General features: G+C 40.4%; 1 protein-coding gene across 1 annotated transcript in view; it reads left to right on the top strand.

Moving 5' to 3' along the window:
* The first annotated feature begins 4,173 nt into the window (after nt 1-4,173).
* LOC122549042 (EMILIN-2-like) overlaps nt 4,174-21,130 on the top strand; it is an 86,571-nt gene continuing 69,614 nt past the window's right edge. The window contains exons 1-3 of the mRNA XM_043688216.1: nt 4,174-4,885; nt 5,560-5,685; nt 15,169-15,335. Coding sequence (XP_043544151.1) covers nt 4,692-4,885; nt 5,560-5,685; nt 15,169-15,335 — 487 coding nt within the window. The 5' untranslated portion in view covers nt 4,174-4,691. The remainder of the gene's footprint in view (nt 4,886-5,559; nt 5,686-15,168; nt 15,336-21,130) is intronic.

Genomic DNA, 21,130 nt, shown 5'->3' with positions numbered 1-21,130 from the left:
AAAACTCTTTGGATTCTCCTTAATTCTATTTGCCAAAGCTATCTCATGTCCCCTTTTTGCCCTCCTGATTTCCCTCTTAAGTATCTTGCTACTTCCTTTATACTCATCTAAGGATTCACTCGATCTATCCTGTCTATACCTTACTTATGCTTCCTTCTTTTTCTTAACCAAACCCTCAATTTCTTTAGTCATCCAGCATTCCCTGTCTAACAGGAATATACTTTCTCTGGATTCTCGTTATCTCATTTCTGAAGGCTTCCCATTTTCCAGTCGTCCCTTTACCTGCGAACATCTGCCCCCAATCAGCTTTCGAAAGTTCTTGCCCAATACCGAAAAAAATTGGCCTTTCTCCAATTTAAAACTTCAACTTTTAGGTCTGGTCTATCCTTTTCCATCATTATTTTAAATCTAATAGAATTATGGTCGATGGCCCCAAAGTGGTCCCCCACTGACGCCTCAGTCACCTGAGGTTCAGATTTGAGTTAGTATATTCTTAAAGTTCATTCTCCTTCTCGGCTTTGATGCGCTTAAGAGAATGCAGTGACAGTAATACACGATCTTAAATATTCTGATAAAATTATACCCCATTGTAGAATCATGAGGTTCAGTTATAGGATCTTGGCAGCAGCAGTTGGACATTTAGTCTCTCAAAATTGTTTTACCAATCAGTGAGCTCATGCTGATCTGTGACCCAATCCCAGTCTTTTTCCATATTTTTTAATACCTGTAGCTAACAAAAATCTATCCATCTCACTTTCAAAATTAACAATTCACCTACCATCAGCTGGTGGTTGTGGAATTCCAAACTTCCAATACCTTTGTGTGAAGAAGTGTTTCCTCATTTCACTCCTGAAAGGTCTAACTTTAAATCTGAAACAGTATCCAAGCTCTAGACCTGTTCTCCCAATCTGTCCCCTTAATATTGCATCTTGAAAGCTTCAAAAAGTCACCCATAAACCTTCTAAATTTCAGACAACAAACCTGTTGTTTAATCTCCTGCAGTTTTACCTTCGGAGACAACGCATCGATCAATCCCAAAAGGGTCAAAATATCCTGCCAAAGGGGTGGGGTCCAGAACTGTTTGCAGTGCTTAGAAGTTTGCATTTTATTCCTCTGGATATAAGGATCTGTATTCCAAAGCTTTTCTGGACCTAATCATCAAACTTAATGATCTGTCCCATGTTTCTGTCGTTTTCAGCTCCAAAGTGGATGAGCTCATAATTTCCAAAAGTGAATTATTTTGCCAAAGTTTTTTTCTTATTCATTTAATCTAGCAATATCTCCCTGTAATTTTACAGTCCTGTCAATATTGCTTATAGTATCATCCTGCCTTTGTCTTGGCAAATTTATACTTTGGTGTGATTTTTCTTTAAATCCAAGTCACTAATGAGTACAGTGATCATTTTGATCTTTATGAGATACCATTTGCTTTATGCTGCCAACTTGAGTAACAGCTGATTATCCCTACTGTCTCCTGCTACTCAGCTAACTTCTTAGCCAAGTCACTAACTTGCCACCAATTCTATGAGTTTTGACTTATTGATGAACTTTATCAAATGCCATTGAAAATTCCATATTAATAATAGTCAATGTAGGTTTGTGAGCATGGGGACTGAGTGTCAGTAATAAAATAGACAAGAAAAATTTGGATGGGTGTTTGTGGATGGAGAGTGGAAAGTAGGAGACCAGCATGAAGAGTTTTTGAACAGTCAATTCCGATAGTGACAAGGGTACGGATGAGGTTCTTGGGGCAGATGGGTTTAAAGGTAGGGACAAGGATCATCAATATTATTGAGCTCATATTCTTTGTGATGAAGAGGAAAAGGTATCAGATGTTTAGCTCAGAGTCAAATTGGACGTCATCCTGGATTCGGTATTGCTGGCTCAACATCCTGGAACTCACTGTCCAACAGCATTATGAGTGTGCCTACACGAAACGGTCTGCAGTGGTTCAAAATGGCAGGTTACCACAATCTTCTTGAGAGCAATTAGTGATGGGCAGCAAATGCTGATCCTACCATTGAAGCCCGTATCCTCTAAATGAATAACATCAAAGGTAGAAAAGATTGTGAACAGGGAGAAAGTGAGGACTGCAGATGTTGGAGATCAGGGTCAAGAGAGTGGAAGAGCACAGCAAGTCAGGCAGCATCTGACGGGCGGGAGAATCAATATTTCAGGCATAAGCCCTTCACCAGAATTGAGGCTTGTGAGCCAAGAGGGTAGAGATAAATGGTAGGGGGGGGGGGGAGGGCTGGGGAAGGTAGCTGAAAGCACGATAGGTAGCTAAAGGGGTGAGTAATGGTGATAGGTCAGAGAGAAAGGTGGAGCGGATAGGTGGGAAGGAAGATGGACAGGTAGGACAGGTCATGAAGGCGGTGCTGAGCTGGAAGGTTGAATCTGGGATAAGGTGGGGGAGGGGAAATGAGGAAACTGGTGAAGTCCATATTAATCCCATATGGTTGGAGGATTGTGAACAGCCTGATTTAACCTAAATACATGGCTAGGGACATACATGAAAACAATGAGCAAGAAAGGGAGATTGTGGGGTGACAAAGACATGCTTCAGTCTTGCCAAGGTTGAATTTGAAGAAATTTAATCTCATTCAGGGCTGAACATTGGCAAAGGAGTTTACCAACATAGACCTGGGTAGAACTGGATGTCATCAGCATCCAAATGTTACCTGGCATTGTGTTTTCAAGTAGTGTCACCATGCGGCAGCATGTGGATGAAAATCATAGAGCACAGAATTGTGATGGCACAGAAGGAGGTCATTTGGCCTTTCGGGTCTGTGCTGGGTCTTTAACTGAGCGTACTGCCAATCTCCTTTTTCCTTATACCCTTGTGCATTATTTCCATCCAAATAATCATCCAATATCCCCTTGAGTTCGACAATTGAACCTGCCTCACTACTTGAAAAGGAGTGGGCAAGTATAGATCATCAGTAGGGGAAGGACTCTAGCAGTAATGGTAAGAGGTGGGAAGAAAGTAATTTCAGAAGTTTCTCTGGTGGTCGCTGGTTTCTCTGGTGATAAATAAGAATGGAACCTTCCATAGGTGGGCGGCACGGTGACACAGTGGTTAGCACTGCTGCCTCACAGCGCCAGAGACCCGGGTTCAATTCCCGCCTCAGGTGACTGACTGTGTGGAGTTTGCACGTTCTCCCCGTGTCTGCGTGGGTTTCCTCTGGGTGCTCCAGTTTCCTCCCACAGTCCAAAGATGTGCAGGTCAGGTGAATTGGCCATGCTAAATTGCCCATAGTGTTAGGTAAGGGGTAAATGTAGGGGTATGGGTGGGTTGCGCTTCGGCGGGTCGGTGTGGACTTGTTGGGCCGAAGGGCTTGTTTCCACACCGTAAGTAATCTAATCTAATCATAGAAAGTTTCCTTAGCTGTCATGTAAGGTTTTGTCCCATTCTGTCTGCTGATAACATACTATTGTGTAAGAGGTTTATTTTAAACTTTTGAATGCCACTTAAAATGTTGCTGTTAAGAGAAGACAATGGGAATGTCATAGTAAAAATATTCAATATTACTTTTTGAAAATTTCAAGGTGGTTTTTCAAAAGAAAACATTCCTTACACTTGGCGGCACTTATACTAAACTGCTGTGGGGTACAAACCACTTCTGGAAGTGATTTCTTGCCTTAAAAGTTTTTGCATGAATACTGGGTTCATTTAGAATGGTGACATCACATTAGGTCTCTTCACGATTTTAGCAAAATGAGGGGAGTCAGCACAAGGGTATCATTCATTTAAACTGAATTGAATAGGCTGCAGTTTTTAAAAGACATAAATGTAGAGCTAATGGACTGCCACGGGACAGCAGTATTTGTTTCAGATTTCCAGCCTCTGCAGCATTTTGATTTTGTACATCATGCTTTTCCTATTGTGTAAAGTTGCTTGCACAGATACATAACTGGCAGATCCCTGTTGAACCATATTTCCTTATATAGAGTTCCTTACTATTCTTGATATCAGCAGAGCTTTGCTGCCCAAAGTCATTTTGTTTTTTTTTATTAGCATCCGTTAAATCTCGATAAATGCCATATAATGTTAGCCTTGGAAGGTTCACTATTATGTCAAATATCATATTTAAATACAATTACCAAATAAATGAGCTGTTCTGCCAAGATTCCAAATGTGCTATTTTTGATCTGCAATTTACAGCGAGCTGGTTCCAAACTGAAAGTTTCTTGGCAACTCGTTCTGGGTTTATAGGAAAGTTACTTTCATAACCGACGTGGTGCGACGTGAAGCACAGGAGAAAGTGAACTAGCATCCCATCCACATTCCCTCCACCTGACGGCTTGTGTCTCTTTATACCTCGTTTCCCTGCTCCAGATTTCGACAGCATTGTCTATGCTGATGTAGCGAGGTTACCAGGCAGCCTCCCAACAAGAGTTTGGGATGAGGCTTAAGCCAAGTTTTTTTTTCTCTTTTTAAAAAAAACGAGCAGAGTTCCTAGTGGTGTGTCTGAAGCTCCAGTGTAGAAAGATTAACGTCATTGTATAAAAAAAATCTGCTCAGGGCTACAGGAAAAACCCGCATTTCTCCACGCCGGAGGCGTCCCCTCAAACAGGGCAAGTCCACTCCCAGTCTGACCGCCAGAGCCTGCTCCCTTCAGCAGTTCCCCACAGCAGCTTCGGCGGTGGTCTCTGCTTAAAGCGATCGCGAATTCTACCGAAGAGAGTGGATGTTGGAAAACTGTCCCGTTACAATGACCGGAAGACGAGTTGAGAGGGAGGCGGTTTGGCTGAGCTTCTCTGTGATTCTGATCAGTTTTTTACTGTCCCATGTACAAGCTACACCTCCATCTTCCAGATACCATCTGTACTCGGCCAGGTCCCCACCCCGGCAAGCTGCCAACAGACTCACAGGACGCAACAAGTAAGTCCAGTTTCTTTTTAAATGTCAAAAATGTTCCTTATTCATTAAAGAAACACTTTGGTACACGTACGTAGTCACTAGAGCAATTCGATTCTGAACAGTCTCCACATATTGGAGATCTAACATTTATTACTCATAAGACTATACATACATTTGAGGCACCGGGAGACTCCAATACTGTCTCCCATTATATTTGGCAGAAAGAGCTCAGGCGGTGGAAATAAGTCCAGCACTTTGGCCAGACCACTCTGGAGGGTGTGACTTTTTTAAACCAACGATCACAAAGAGTGTTCACTCTTCTTCATTTCAACATCTTCTGATTTAATCTAACCTTTCTGGCAAAATAAACCGTGGGATTTATTTATATAAATATTTACTTTAAAATGGGGAGCAACTTGATTTAAATTGATGCTAAGTGGAATATTTAACTTCTGCCTCACCTTTGTTTCCTTGGCCCAAGGTTGACTGGCGAGTGGAGCCAGTTTCAAAGTGTATCTCACACACACACACACACACTCCAGTCGTTCCCTCACAATGAGTGTCCTTGCTCTCTGCCGTGTGGGGAGCTGGTTTACTGTCGCGCCAGTAGCTTTACCCGCGCCTCTGTTATCTACAGTCCATTCTGGCTCTCATGTGTCTGTGTGTGTGTGTGTGTTGTCTCCTCGCTCCTGCAGAAACTGGTGTGCTTACATAGTGAAGAAGAACGTGACATGTTCGGTGCTGGACAGTGCAGCAAGTTACATCAAGCCGGAATACCAGCCCTGCCCCTGGGGTCAGCTCAATTGCCCTCCTACTGTGCGGTAAGTAAGAAGCGACCCGCTCCGGTTGATGGAGGCTGAGGGAGGGAACACGAAGATTTGGCCTGGAATAGCGCACATTACAGGGCACAGGACAAATTCAGTCTCTCCTCAAAATATAACATGCATCACACCCAGACTATATTCTCCTTTTTAATACATTCCTTAATTCACCGAGTCACCAACCGACTGAAATCCAACAATAAAACGATGTACCATCCCACTTGATAAATCGTTATTATAACCCGAAATGTTTATAGCTAAACATCTGGACTAAGTTTTCTTGGCTCCACTACTGTAAACATAGGATTGCAACCCATTTGTTGCTGTATCTTCTCTATTTCAAACCCCAAGCACCGAGAGGAAAAATCGTAAACAATGCTGTTTTTGTCAAATTAAATACGATTACGGATTGCCCTTGGTTTGGCTCTGTTAACACCCAGATCCACGGTGTGTGGTCCCGCTGCGAAATTCTGATATCCGAGTGGCGATATTAACCCATAAATTGAATTCGTCCACTGATGCCTGCAGCCCGTTTAGCTCAGTGTAAATGCCAGCGGAATTGAAGAGGCTTTCTCCTCCTCTAAATCCAGATATCATCTCCGTTTCAGTGCTCATGAAAATATTTCGATTCGCTCCCTAGGCCCCCAGCACGCCCTTCCAAACATAACCCACTCCACCTTGCCTGACTGCAAAGGCCTTTGGCGCCAGTGTCAAATGCAGATTGGTCGGGGAGTGTTAAATGCCTTCAAGCAAAGGTATCATCCCTTTTCAGCCTTTTAACTACTTTTACGTCAGTTTAGGGATGTGTCATTCCAAGTTTATCAGATTGCTAACACTGCCCCTCTTATCCCAGGGAGACCCGCAGAAATGTTACTGACATGAGAAAAGTTTTACCAATATAAACATGCATGAGTATAACCCTTCCACAAGCTGAACTATTGAAACTTTAGATATGAAACACCTTCAAAGGATTATGTGTACCATAGACATTTTAGAGCATTAAATATACTCACTCAGTTGTGCTTATCTCTGATCTTCTATGTGTAGTCCACATTAGAAGATCAAAAGGCAGCCTTATTGAAATATATGAACTAGTATTGGAGGCAGGCCAGAGAACGTTCACTTGTATGATCCTGGGAATGAAGGGATTATGTAAGAAGAGGGATTGGTTAGGTTGGGCTTGTAATCTTTGGAGTTTGACGAATGAATGGTGGTCTTATAAAACATAAGATTCTTAGAGGGCTTGACGGGGTAATTGTGGAAAAATTGTTTCCCTTATGGGAAAGTCAAGGACCAGAGGGTATAAACCCAATGTGAAGGGTCACCCTCTTATGACAAAAAGAAGGAGGAATTTCTTCTCTGAGAGTTGTTGATCTGTGGAATTCTTTACCACAGAGGGCTGACGAGACTAAGTCATTAAGTGCTAAAATAGAGAAATTTCTAAACCTTAAGGAATCAAGGATTATGGCAAAAATGCAGGAAAGTGGAGTTGATGATTATCTGATTAATCTCATTGATGTCACTGAATGGTCGAGCAGAATCGATAGGCTGAATGCTTACTTCTGCACCTATGTCTTCTGCTCCTTAAATAGTGACAGGACATCTTCTCAGTTGTGCTTATCTCTGATCTTCTATGTGTAGTCCACATTAGCATATATTGAAGTATTAAGTTACAGAGGAAACCAGAGTATCCATATGGGTGGTTCACTATGCTCAATCCCATTCACCAAATTCTGTGTAATAGCAAGAGTCTGTTTACCCAAGATCAGACTCTTGTCAGTCATTAATTTTTGTGGGCATCGTGAATTGAGGCTACAACACAGATTAGTGACTGCAGATACAGAACACTGTTTATGTTGTCAGATAAATGACTCACAGTTTGGTGCTTTAAGGACAGAGCTCAGTTATTTCTTGGGGCCAGTGTGTGTCTGTAATCCAGATCATCATCACTTTTTGTGGTCCATTGTCACTAGCTGATTACACAGATTATTAATCTGGCCTGAGAATCTGTGTGGATTTGGTGCCACATTCAAGATTTGGAGTTGCAAGTCAAAACTTTCCAAAAAGATTGCTCTTGGTTCTGGAGATATTTAAATCATAGGGCAGAATACTATGGGCCGCTGCTGGTGGATTTGCTTATAAGAGTTTGTGGTAGGGGCCATGAAATTCCCAACATCGCCCTGATCCCACTCTACTCCTGTCAGCCATTTACAGGGGTGGAGGTGTGCATGAGAAACCTAGGTCGGGATGTCCATCTTTCCTACCCTACTAGCTGCCCTTATAGACATTGGACATCCAGCCTCAATGAGCAGGGGAGGTTGGTGTGCTGTGGTAGTGGGTTTGGGTGGGGGGGGCGTTTAATATCTGTGCAGATTGCCCTATTTGGACTCTGGTTGGGGGACAAAAAGAGAGTGGGGAAACTCCATTACTGTCCCTATTTCCTGATCAAGGTCCATCCTAAGTGTTACCTGACTTCACCTTGTAGAGTTACAGAATCTCTATATTACAGGCAGAGGTCATTTGGCCTATCAAGTCTTCAGTGATCCTCTGAAGAGCATTCCAAGCAGACCCACATCCTCATAACTTCACATTTACCTCAGCTAATCCACCTAGCCTGCACATCCCTGGACACTACAAGGCAATTTAGTATGGCCAATCCACCTAACCTGCACGTCTTTGGAGTGTGGGAGGAAACCAGAGCACCAAGAGAAAATCCGCACAGACACAGAGAGAACGTGCAAACTCCACACAGATAGTCACCCAAGGTTAGAATTGAACCTGGGTCCCTGGGGCTGTGAGGTAGCAGTGCTAACCACTGAGCCATTGTGCGTTCTTGGGATGTCTTTAACCCTTGCCTTCCCCATCAAGACCCCCAGATCATTCTTTCTATCCCCAAAACCTCTCCTGTCTTCTCTGTGACAATCTGAATGGCCTCCTCCTGCTCTAATCTTCTATCTTCAATGTTACCTCTATCTTGGCTTAGGTTAGGCAGATTGCCTGCATTCACACTAGTGGCCACTACTCCTGTTGGCATAGCTGTGACTACATTGGCGCTGCCATCTGATCTATTGGGAGCTGTCTGAAAAAGAACTTCTCCAAAGTGAGGAACAGAAACCTTGCCACCTGTCAATCAATGCAAATGCCTCCTGTGCTGCTGACATCCCTTAACAACTCTCGCCTTGGAGGAGGGGAAAGCCCATCACCTATTATTCTTTAAATATTCCTTCTTAATATTGAGACCATCTTTCCTTCCACATACAGGACAGAGTTAGGTGCCTTAACAGTTAGTCTCAGCAACGTTCACTTAGAAATGGAAAATTATTCAGCATTTCCACTCCTGATTGCTATTCAGGCAGTCTCCAGAAAAACGCAAGTGTGTGAAGGTTAAGTAAGGATCACACTAGCTGAGATGTTCACAACTGTTATCGCATGCTAACATTCATTGACTAGACTCACGTGAATTATCGACAGATGAGCAGATGTTTTATAGGTGTGTACAGCCTCTCTAGAAGCCAGTTCCTTCAGGAAAAAAAGGGTAAAAATTGGAAAGAAAATGTAGACTTTAGTAATTTGTTCTAAAACCCACGACGTTTCTTTGAAGTAATAGTATGAGAATTTATTCGGTTAAAATGCTTCAGAGGATGGCGTGGTTTAAAAATGGCTGCCTCCTCTGTAAAGTTGCCAGAGAAACTTTATCATCATAAAACTTAATAATTTCCTCCATGTTGCAATAACATCACAACACTGAAACATTGTGGTGTTGCTGAAACCTTCCATGTTTTTTTAAAACCATAAAAATGACAAAGTTTTTCCTTTCTAATTAATTTGCATGTAACTTCAAAAGTACCTCCTTGGCTGTGAAGTACCTTGGGAGGCTGTGAGATCCTAAAGTACTGCCCATGAATGTTATTAGTGTTGGCACTATAAACTCTGACATTGTCATTCAATTACTAACAAAAACATGTAACGCAAGTGTTACCTTATTCAGGCCTCTATGTAAGTTAGGAACAGGATGGGTTGAGTACAGCTGTCTGTTTCTATCCAACTGCATCTTGACCCCATCCCTGTGTGATAATGAGCAAATAAAAGTCACATCTTTTATTTCTGGCTTGCCTTCAGGAATAGGGCACTAGAGGAGTACGGTTGTGAATCATTATAACATTTGAATCACATTTGAGATCTGAATTTTTTTAAAAATCAAAAACTGTAAAGTCAGTTTCAAAAGGAGCTATGCTGCTTTAAAATAATCCCCTTCTGCTTGGTATCTCTTGAGTGCAAAAGTTCCATGTCTGTGTTGATATAAACGTTCCTCCCTGAATGGAAAAGATTTGATCAGATAGGGAGACTTTCCAAGGGAAATCCTTTCAAATTCTCCAGAGCATTTCTGTGGTTTAACCCTGTAATTAAAACTGATAAGAAGCCAGTTGGAACGGGCAGCTGAAGGAATTGCTATAAATTGAAATACCTTTTAATCATTTGTGGCCCCATACCCTTCAGCTAATTACAAGAAACATCAGCTGCAGGGAAATAATTAAAACGTTATACATAAATACTTGCAGATTAGGCATGGTTAACCACTCAAGTGCTGAAATTTAAGTGAAGCAGCTCCGCTTGGTAGTTAGAAATTTAAGTTCTTGAAACAGCTCAACTTGGTAGATAGATTTACCTACTATTGTGCTTCAGAGACTTTTGATTATAGGCAACAAGTATTTAGATCAATTAGATTAATCTTATAAGATATAAATTACTGCTACAGTACAATGAGAAAGAAGACATATAAACCTTGCACAACTTCACTGTACAGACTAACGGTATTTCAGAGGTGTTCACATAATACAATTTGCAACATTGCATTATTTTGTTTGAGTGTATCTTGTATATCCTGAAGAGTATAGACATTCAATCAAAGTAACTATGTCTAAACAATGCAATGCAATAATCAAAAGGTATAGTAAACAGGCTGGAATTTGTTTCATGCCTTTCCTATTTATTCATGGTTACTCAGTAATGATCTTCATTAATGTGTTGATCCTGCATGCATTTGTTTCTATGAAACATGGTAAAAGTGTGAGAAAGATAAATAATTCAGCAACAAATGTGCCATGTTAGAGGTTACCTCAATGTATTGCTGAGGTTGCATTTCCAATTGCCATCATGTTGAAAGTTAAACTGTGTTCAGTACAAAACAAATATTAACAAGATTGATTAAAACATAATGTTTGTATGTGTATCTGTATAAAATACATGACGATAAAATGGAACAAAAGAGAAAATAATATATTATAAATACATATTGAAGATAGAACCACAGAAAAGTTACAGCACATAAAGAGACTATACTGGCTAAATAAACTACCTGTCCATTATAATCCCACTTACCAGTACCTGGTCTATTGCAGCATTTTGGATGCAGATATAGGTTCCTCTTAAATGAATTGAAGGTTTACACCTCAAACACTAAACTGGGCAGTGAATTCCAAATACCCAGCATTCTCTGGTGAAAAGGTTTTCCCCCATGTTTCCTTGAATTCTTTTACCAATCACCTTAAATCTGTGCCCTCTGGTAATTAATCATGAGGAGAAGCAGGTCTTCCCTGTCTGCTCTATCCAAACCCCTAATTATTTTTACATCTCAATCAAGTCATCTCTCAGCATCCTCTGTTTGAAGATAAACAACCTTAGGGTATCCAGTCTTTCCTCATACTTGCAATTTCCAAGTCCTGGCAACATTCTTGTAAATCTCTGGTGATCAAAACCATACACAAAACCCCAGCTGTGACCTAACTTGTGTCTTAAATAATTCAAACATCATGTTCCTGCTTTTGTATTTAATGCCTCATCCATTGAAGCAAAGTGTTTCATATGTCTTCTTTGCCACCTTAGCTATCTGTCCTATCACCTTCAGGAACTTGTGGACATGCACCTCAAGGTCACCCACTTCCTCTATCCCTCTCAACATCCTTTCATTTATTGTGTATTCTCTTGCTTTATTTTGCTGCCCCAAATGCATAACCTCACACTTCTCTGGATTGAATTTCAGTGGCTGCTTTTCTATCCATTTAAACAAACCATTGATATCTTCCTGGAGTCATGAGCCTACCTCTTCACTAGCAACTATCCAGCTAATTTTTGTGTCATCTGTAAATTTCCCAATCATACCATTTAAGTCTAAATAATCAATATATACCACAAACAGCAAGGGAACCAACACTGAGCCCTATGGAACACTACTGGAAATTGCTTTTCATTCAGGGGTAGAAGACAGCCATTGCTGATTACCCCAATACCCTTTTTTGTTCCTGTAGCTGAGGCAGTTTTGGATCGAGCTCACCACATAGGCTTTAATTTTTCTTGACAGTCTGCCATGTGGGACCTTATGAAAATCTATGTCGACAGTATCCACTCTCACCAATCATTGTTACTTCCTCAACAGATTAAATTAAGTCGCAAAAAATAAATCATAACTCCCCTCAAAAAACAGGCTGATTAATCTGTGGATCCCTTCAAGTAACAGTTAATTCTGTCACTCTGTATTGACTCCAGTAACTTGCCCACCACTGAGGTCAGATTTACCAGCCTATAATTATCTCTTGCATCCTTTTTAAATGATAGTACAAAACTTGCAGGCCTCCAATCCTATGGTACCTCACCAATACCTAGCGACAATTGGAAAATGATCCTCAGGTTGTCTGCTCTTTCCTCACCAGCTTCCTTTAGCAGCCTGGAATACAATTCCTCCAGTCCTGGAAATTTAGCTGCTTTCAATTAGGTCTGTCCCTCCAGTACTTTCCTTCTCATTATGCTAATTTAAAAACAAATTCACATTCTTCCTTTTTAAATAAAACATTTGCCTAATTACTTTGTGAAGACTGAGACAAAATACTCATTTAGAACCCTGCCCACATCCATGTAGAAGCTATCGTGTGCATCTCTGATGGTCCCTACCAGTTCCTTAGTCATCATCTGGTACTTAATGGACTTGTCAAACAACTTTGGATTTTTCTGAATTTTATTGGTCAGTTTTCTTGATATCCTCTTTGATTTCCTAATTTCCTTCTTCACTTTATCCTATACTTCCTATACTGCTCTGAGCTTCCTAAAATTTTAGGTTTCAAAATATTGTCATGCATTCTATATGTCTACTTTATCCTGCCTGTATGCTTTTGAATAATCAAGGGACTCCAGATTTGGTAGGACCATTCTGTTTCTTTGTTTGGCAACTGTGGTTTTGAATACCTCGCACTGATTTGCCACTGACTTTCTTTCAAGTAGATGTGATTAGTCCTCTTTTGCCAGAACATCTGTCAAATTTCTAAAATTTGCCTTTCCCCAGTATAGAACTTTTCCTCCTGCTTTATCTTTGTCCTTTTCCATAATGATGCAAAATCTTATTGTATTATGATCACTATCTCCAGAATAGTCACCCGCTGCAACTTCATCCAGTCTTAATTTCCTATGATTAAATAGAGACTTGCGCCTTTTTTTGTTGAATGAAATTATGTTTATCAGCAACATTAATGCTTGTTTGAATTACATTTAACCCATGCACTTGCTCCTCAGATGATCACAGTGTGCCCTAATGAAATATGTTTAAGCATAGATAATATTGACTGGGATTAACTTTTGCTTTCCAGTTGGATTAATTATTTAAACACAGAAATAAGAAATGTTATTAAAGTTTGCTGATACTATATTTGGAGGCATGGTAGATTTGAGCAAAATTGCAGGAGCATGTAAATGTTTAGTTAAATGAGTATTGTCGGTGGCAAATACAGTTCAAACATAGAAATATTTGGTGCTACATTTTTGGAAAAAGAGACGGCAAATGATGCTTGAATTTTGCACTCCAATCAAAGCAACAACAATTGCCACTAATCTACAAAAAAAGACCCATAATAATTTAGTGATGTCTGGCACAAGGATTTTATCTTTCTTGATGTATATTTATCTGGCATCAAGTCAAGGTGAGTCCCAGGAGTCTAGGAGCAACTAGGTTAAGCAGCCAAATCATATCATGTCTGCTCCTCCCAAAGGCAGATCCTTGAATTAATGTCTGCTGATGTTGCTTCATTCTGAGCTGTTTGCTTGGCAGTTTTGTCAGTGGTGGTTTGCCATTGCTTTCCATCCTCTGGATCAGGGCTAGGAGGTGCATGCCAAGCAGCCATGTTACATTGAAAAACTCTCACAGGCAGCAAATGCTGAAAGTTAAAAACACTTTCTCTGTCTCTTTTTAATATCGTTTTAGACATATTGAAATAAAAACTAGAACATACAAAGGTTTTTTGGAAACCGGAATGTCAATCAACTTAAAAGTATTGATTATTTTATTGAAAAGTCAAATTTTATCCAGCATAAGAGAAATTTGATATTACATGAACATAGAATTCATTTCTGCAATATTAGACAAATTGTTCAGCAATAATTATGAACTTAGTATGCTGTTAAAATCCTAATTACACTTCATTTAACAAGATACAACTTTCTTGGAGTTTTTTGCAGCCAGACTAATAGTGAGAAAATGGAAGTTCTCATCAGTTTTATGATTTCTAATTGATTGCAGTCTGTGGAGACTTCAACTAGGCATTCTGTGGACAAGTATGGAATCACTGACAAAAACTTGTAGATTTTCACATTCACCTGTGCATATCTTGGCAAAAGTTGCTGTCAATCATGATTGGGGAACACTGACAATTCTACCATTGTTGGAGCTATACACTCTGGGCCATACTTTAAGTGATAAGATACTAAATAGAATGAAGGAACAAAGTAGCTAAGGAAACTTTAAAGGAAAGGATGGTAGATTTAAAAAGGAAAAAGAAAACTACTTTGCAATTTATACATAATCCATTAAAAGTAAGCACTGGAAATATGCTAAACCTGTAAATTGGCTGTACAACTGAAGAATAAAACATATAATTCTGATTTTAAAACATGGTGAAACCATAGAAAGGAATTAATGAAGATTCATTAAAACCTTATCAGAAATCTTTTACTTCAGGCCTGACCCACAATACCACAATCTCACCAAGTGTAGGGAAAAGAGATAGGCCCGTCCTCCTCAGCCAAAGCATGGATTGAACCCCAGCTAATCCAATGTGATCAAGTTGCTGCTGAAACATACAGCTTTATGTACGTAAAGTAGTCCAGAGCTAAGAACAGTGATGGCAGAGGCTTCAATTTTCTTTCCATTATGTGACTGACCAGCAGTCTTTTTCAGTCTTATTCCTTGCTAAAAACAATTTAGAGATTGATGCTCAGCCTGTTTGACCATATTGTGCATGCACTTTCAGTCTGAAGTGGGATGCAAAAGCAATGACTCAGACTATCACTCCACCATATAGAGGAATTGGATGTCCTAATTCTGAAAAAGGGTCTGAACAATCGGTGTTTTCTTAATCGAACATATTGGAGTAAGTAAAAGATGTTTAAGTTGCTATATACATTTCCATGTGTACAATTTTCTTCATATGTTTTTTGAATTAGATATCGCACACATTTCCGTCCTCTATATAAGGTTGCATACAAGGTGGTGACTCAACTAGAGTGGAGGTGTTGCCCTGGATATAAGGGTGAAGATTGCAAGAATGGCTGGTCACAACAGACTGCAAATTTTCCACTGCCATCTTCTGCCCCAAGACAAAGGAATCTTAGTAAGATTATGATTTGTACCTGATTATTATTTTAAATGATTACAAAAGAAGATAATACTAAATTAGGGACAATTTTGCAAAACTGTAGATTAATTATTGGTAAGTTGTTCCTTATAAATCCTTCCTTGTTGCTTATCTAGATCACCAATGTATCATAATCATCATTATACACTGAGATAGAGAGTTTTCACTGCGATCTGGAATTGGCATCTGCTTTGTCTGTTTGAGTCATTCCTTGGTTGCTGGAGTGGAATTTACATAAATAATTAAGTGCTTAAAAATGAATAAACTACCTTGTATATGGTACTGTAAGTTAAGTCTAGTCAGTGACTTGCTTAGTTTATTTATTGGTTTTGTTTGATGTGGTAACTCGCCAAAGAACACATGTCCATCATTTGAACTAAAATCCTCTCAGAATACCAAAGCTAATATAAAATTCAGAACAATTAGTGTTTGCACAGAGGAAGTTTTACCCAGTTGAAAGAATTTAACTCATTTCTGACAATCTGCCAATATTTAACTGAAAGCTCCAATTTCAACCACTCCTTTAGTTCTTCAGCGCTGGAGATAAATGACTGCATGTGCTCTTTTTTCTGGCTGCATGTTTTCTGCTTCATGATAAAAGTGATTAATGTTCAGTGTAAGGAACAATTTTGGGCAAAACTTGACATTGAATTTGAACATTTTGTAGACAGGTTAAACTTTCCCATATAAAGTCATAGAGTCATAGAGATGTACAGCACGGAATCAGACCCTTTGGTCCAACCCGTTCATGCCGACCAGATATCCCAACCCAATCTAGTCCCACCTGCCAGCACTTGGCCCATATCCTTCTAAGCCCTTCTTATTCATATACCCATCCAAATGCCTTTTAAATTGTACCATCCTCCACCACATCCTCTGGCAGCTCATTGCATACACGTACCACCCTCTGTGTGACAAAGTTGCCCCTTAGGTCTCATTTATATCTTTCCCCTCTCACCCTAAACCTATGCTGTCTAGTTCTGGACTCTCCTACCCCAGGGAAAAGACTTTGTTTATTTATCCTATCCATGCCCCTCATAATTTTGTAAACCTCTATAAGGTCACCCCTCAGCCTCCGATGCTCCAGGGAAAACAGCCCCAGCCTGTTCAGCCTGTCCCTATAGCCCAAATCCTCCAACCCCGGCAACATCCTTGTAAATCTTTTCTGAACCCTTTCAAGTTTCACAACATCTTTCCGATAGGAAGGAGACTAGAATTGCACACAATATTCCAATAGTGGTCTAACCAATGTCTTGTACAGCCACAACATGATCTCCAAACTCCTGTACTCAATACTCTGACCAATAAAGGAAAGCATACCAAACACCACTTTCACTATTCTATCTACCTGCGACTCCACTTTCAAGGAGCTATGAACCTGCACTCCAAAGTCTCTGTTCAGCAACACTCCCTAGGACCTTACCATTACGTGTATAAGTCCTGCTAAGATTTGCTTTCCAAAAATGCAGCACATCGCATTTATCTGGATTAAACTCCGTCTGCCACTTCTCAGCCCATTGGCCCATCTGGTCAAGATCCTGTTGTAATCTGAGGTAATATTCTTCGCCGTCCTCTACATCTCCAATTTTGGTGTCATCTGCAAACTTACTAACTATACCTCTTATACTCACATCCAAATCGTTTATATAAATGACAAAAAAATAGTGGATCAAGCACCGATCCTTGTGGCATTCCACTGGTCACAGGCCTCCAGTCTGAAAAAACAACCCTCCACCACCACTATCTCTTCTACCTTTGAACCAGTTCTGTATCTAGATGGCTAGTTCTCCCTTATTCTGTGAGATCTAACCTTGCTAACCAGTCTCCCATGGGGAACCTTGTTGAACGGCTTGCTGAAGTCCATATAGATCACATCTACCGCTCTGCCCTCATCAATCCTGTTTGTTATAATCTACAAGACAGTTTTCTTCCTCCCAATTGCTTAATGAAGAGTTATCATATAGTCAGGGTTGTTTCTTCTTGAAATCTCTGCTCGAAGGCAGTTTCTTACCGACAGTGCGATGACCCCTTAACATAGCTGGGGTAAGGAAGCAGGTTTCAAATCCACCCCAGTCATGCTGTTGACAATAATTTTATGCACGCTGGCTGTTGTCGTCGAGAAAATGTAGAGAATCATCAGGAGACACGGAGAGTTCTTCAGGAGTAGGTCTTTTATTTGCAAACAAAAGCCGTGACACTCAGAAAGCAAATTCGTGAATGCCCCCAACCTCAAGATCCGTGGCTCTTTGTACCTGTTTTATCATGTTTTTGTTAGCTTATCAGCATGTCCAACTGTGTTAATCAGAATTACCTCACTCCAACTATACAATAAACCAATGATGTTAGTTCCCATTATCTCTATAGTTCTGCCACTATGTGTTTTCCTACATTCTACTTAATATTATTCTAATGTCACGATTAGACATTTTACTGTCACCTCTGCAACAATGGTCTTCCTTCCCAGACCCTACTTAATTTTATTTTAATGTCATGATTAGATATTTTACCGTCAAGTGTCTCAAGCAGACTGACTCTACTAACTACTGATTAGATATTTATTGTCTAGGGTCTCAAGCAGGCTGATTGTACTAACTATTAATTAAATATTTAATGTCTTGTCCTAAATATTTATTGTCACAACCTGTCCCAACCTGCCATGATGATATTTAGCAGGTGAGGCTAACTTTACTAACTGTCGTTGGCTCAGCCTGCCATAGTGACCTTTCAGCCCCAACCTTACTCTGCTAATTGGTGTAGGAGCATTCCACTATTCTTATCCCATCCTGCCACAGTGACCTTTTGACTAGTGTAACATTCCACAGACCCCTTGCAACAGATCGCCAATGGTCTTCATGTTTTAACCCTACCCATGCTTTCATGCTCTATATTTTCCATACTGTCTAGCCTCTGAGAGTTGCCTCAGAATATGATTAGAGTGGAAGGGCACACTATCAGATCAGGCAAAAGCATCATGGGGGTCTGCAGAAAAAATTCCTTGGTTTTAGAGTGGGATTGGGGGATGCTAGGAGGTTGAGGAGATAGGTTGCGCCTGGAAGTTAGGTTGAGACCAAGTTTGATTTTAAGACCAGCTTTGTTTATCATTCTGTGATGATAGCTTTGGGTTTTGCAGAGGAAATTGTCCACTGTGCTGACTGTCTTGGGTACAAGGCGTCTGATAAGGTACCACAGATTAGGCTACTTAATAAGAAAGAGCCTATGGTCTTGGAACTAGTGTATTAGCATGGATAGAGGATTGACAGAGAAGACAGAGTGTTTGGGGAAAGGTAGCATGTCAGGATGGCAACCTGTAACTAGTGGAGTACCACAAGGATCAGTGCTGGGGCCTTAGTTATTTACAATATATATTAATTGCTTGAATGAGGAAAGTGAATGTACTGAAGCCAAGTTTGTGAATGACAATAACAAAATGGCTACTCCTTTCGTTTGGAGGAAGTGGGAGGATTGGAAAGAGAAGTTGTTCAGGGTGAGGACCAATAACAAAAGGTGGGAAGGCAAGTGCTGAGGGTGTTACAAAGAGTCTGCAGAGAGATATAGATGGATTGAGCAAGTGAGCAAAAGCTTGGCAAATGGAATATAATGTAGGGTGGCGTGAGGTTATGCACTTTGGCAAGAAGAATAGATTACCAGAAGAATATTATTTAAATGGAGGAAGACTGCAGAAAGCAATAGAACAGAGAAATTTAGGAGTCCTCAACCATGAAGCACAAAAAGCTGGCTTCCAAGTTCAGCAGGTAATAGAGAAGGCAAACGGAATGTTGGCCTTTATTTCAAAGGGAGTGGATTATAAACGTTAGGGAGATTTTGCTAAAGTTATACAAGATACTAGTCAGACCATAGCTGGAATACTTTGAAGAGTTTTGGGCCTCTTATCTAAGAAAGAATATACTGGAATTAGGAGCAGTCCAAGGAAGATACTTGAGGCTGATACCAGGCCTGGAGGGACTGTCTTATGAGGGGAGGTTGAGTAGGTTGGGCATGTACTCCTTGTTGATTAGAAGAATGAAAGGGTGACCATATTGAAACATGCAGGACTGTTGCGGGACCTGACGGCTAGGTTTGGAAAGGTTGTTTCCCCTTATGGGGCAGTCTAAGATCGGAGACCATAACTTCAGAATGAGGCATTGCATGTTCAACAGAGGTGAGGGGAAATTTTCTTTCTCAAAGGGTAGTGAATCTGGATTTCTTTACCACTAAGGGCTGTTGAGACAGGGACATTAAGTATATTCAGGGCTGAGGTAGACAGATTTTTCATCAGTAAGGAAATCAAGAGTAATACAGATAATGCAGGAAAGTAGAGTTGATGATTATCAGATCAGCCACGATCTCCTTGAAAAGAGAGCAGACATGATGAGCTGAATAGCCTGCTTCTGTTCCTACATCCTGTGGTCTTAACATGATTAATGTTGAAGCACTAACATCAAACTAGTATTGGTACAGGCATGATGACCTAATCTTTCATATTCAAAATTTCTGTACTGTAGAAATCATTATTGGATTTTACCTATTGATATTGACTATATTATCCCATGTGTTTCAACAACATTGATAATTGTTTCCTTTCTTGATTTCACACACTAGATTATTGGTTCTCAAACATTTTTTGATTAAGGATCCCTTTCTAAATGTATTAGTCACAGATTTTCGATTTAAGTTATAGTGCAATAGATATCTTGCAGATTTATGTTTTGGAACATGAAAGCCACCAGTGTCCTATTAAACGAACTGTGTGAAATTCTACTGGGGATATCTGATTCATGTACGTTGATATAATTGGTGATGTGAAAACTTTATACCCCTCTCTTGCTGAAACCTGCAATAAAATGCCCAGATAATACATAATGACACCCCATATCTTCCTGGAGTTTGAAGCAGCTTGAAAGTGCCTGTAGGGTACACTAACACTGTTTCATTTGTAACCTGTTACTTCTCTTGGGCGGCACGGTGGCACAGTGGTTAGCACTGCTGCCTCACAGCGCCAGAGACCCGGGTTCAATTCCCGACTCAGGCGACTGACTGTGTGGAGTTTGCACATTCTCCCCGTGTCTGCGTGGGTTTCCTCCGGGTGCTCCGGTTTCCTCCCACAGTCCAAAGATGTGCAGGTCAGGTGAATTGGCCATGCTAAATTGCCCGTAGTGTTAGGTAAAAGGGGTAAATGTAGGGGAATGGGTGGGTTGCGCTTCGGCGGGTCGGTGTGGACTTGTTGGGCCGAAGGGCCTGTTTCCACACTGTAAGTAATCTAATCTAATCTAATCTAATCTTCTCACTTACTCACTGCACAATTCTGAGTGTTTCAGACTTCTCTTTACCCATTGCGGTTAGCCATCCTTTCTGAATTAGAATATTGCAGACACACTGCATACACTGAGACTTTTCTGCCATTGGGTCATCACTATTAATTGTGATGGTCAACAAAATGTAACAGGCGTTTACCTATGTCATCACAGCAATTGGATGCATTTATATTATTTCACCGACCCCCAGAAAGTCTTTACAAACAATGGAGGTCTGCGGACTCCAGCCTGATAACTAAAGAAGTAAATAAACTCACATTCTCAAAGGGAACAACAAAATCAAACCCTGCTAAGGCATAATGCTTCACAGAGTTGCTTTTAACACATTGGAATATCTTCAAATAAATCCAACACCAATTTCAGACATCAAATGTAAAGAGAAGGGAGACTTCTTCAATTCAGACGACAGCTATTTATCATGTCTGAGCATAAACTTGCTTGAAATTATAAGCTCTGCAT

This window comes from Chiloscyllium plagiosum, chromosome 4 (assembly GCF_004010195.1).
Source record: "Chiloscyllium plagiosum isolate BGI_BamShark_2017 chromosome 4, ASM401019v2, whole genome shotgun sequence".
NCBI lineage: Eukaryota > Metazoa > Chordata > Chondrichthyes > Orectolobiformes > Hemiscylliidae > Chiloscyllium > Chiloscyllium plagiosum.
Note: the sequence above shows the minus strand (reverse complement) of the source record. Positions and strands in the feature narration are given on the sequence as shown.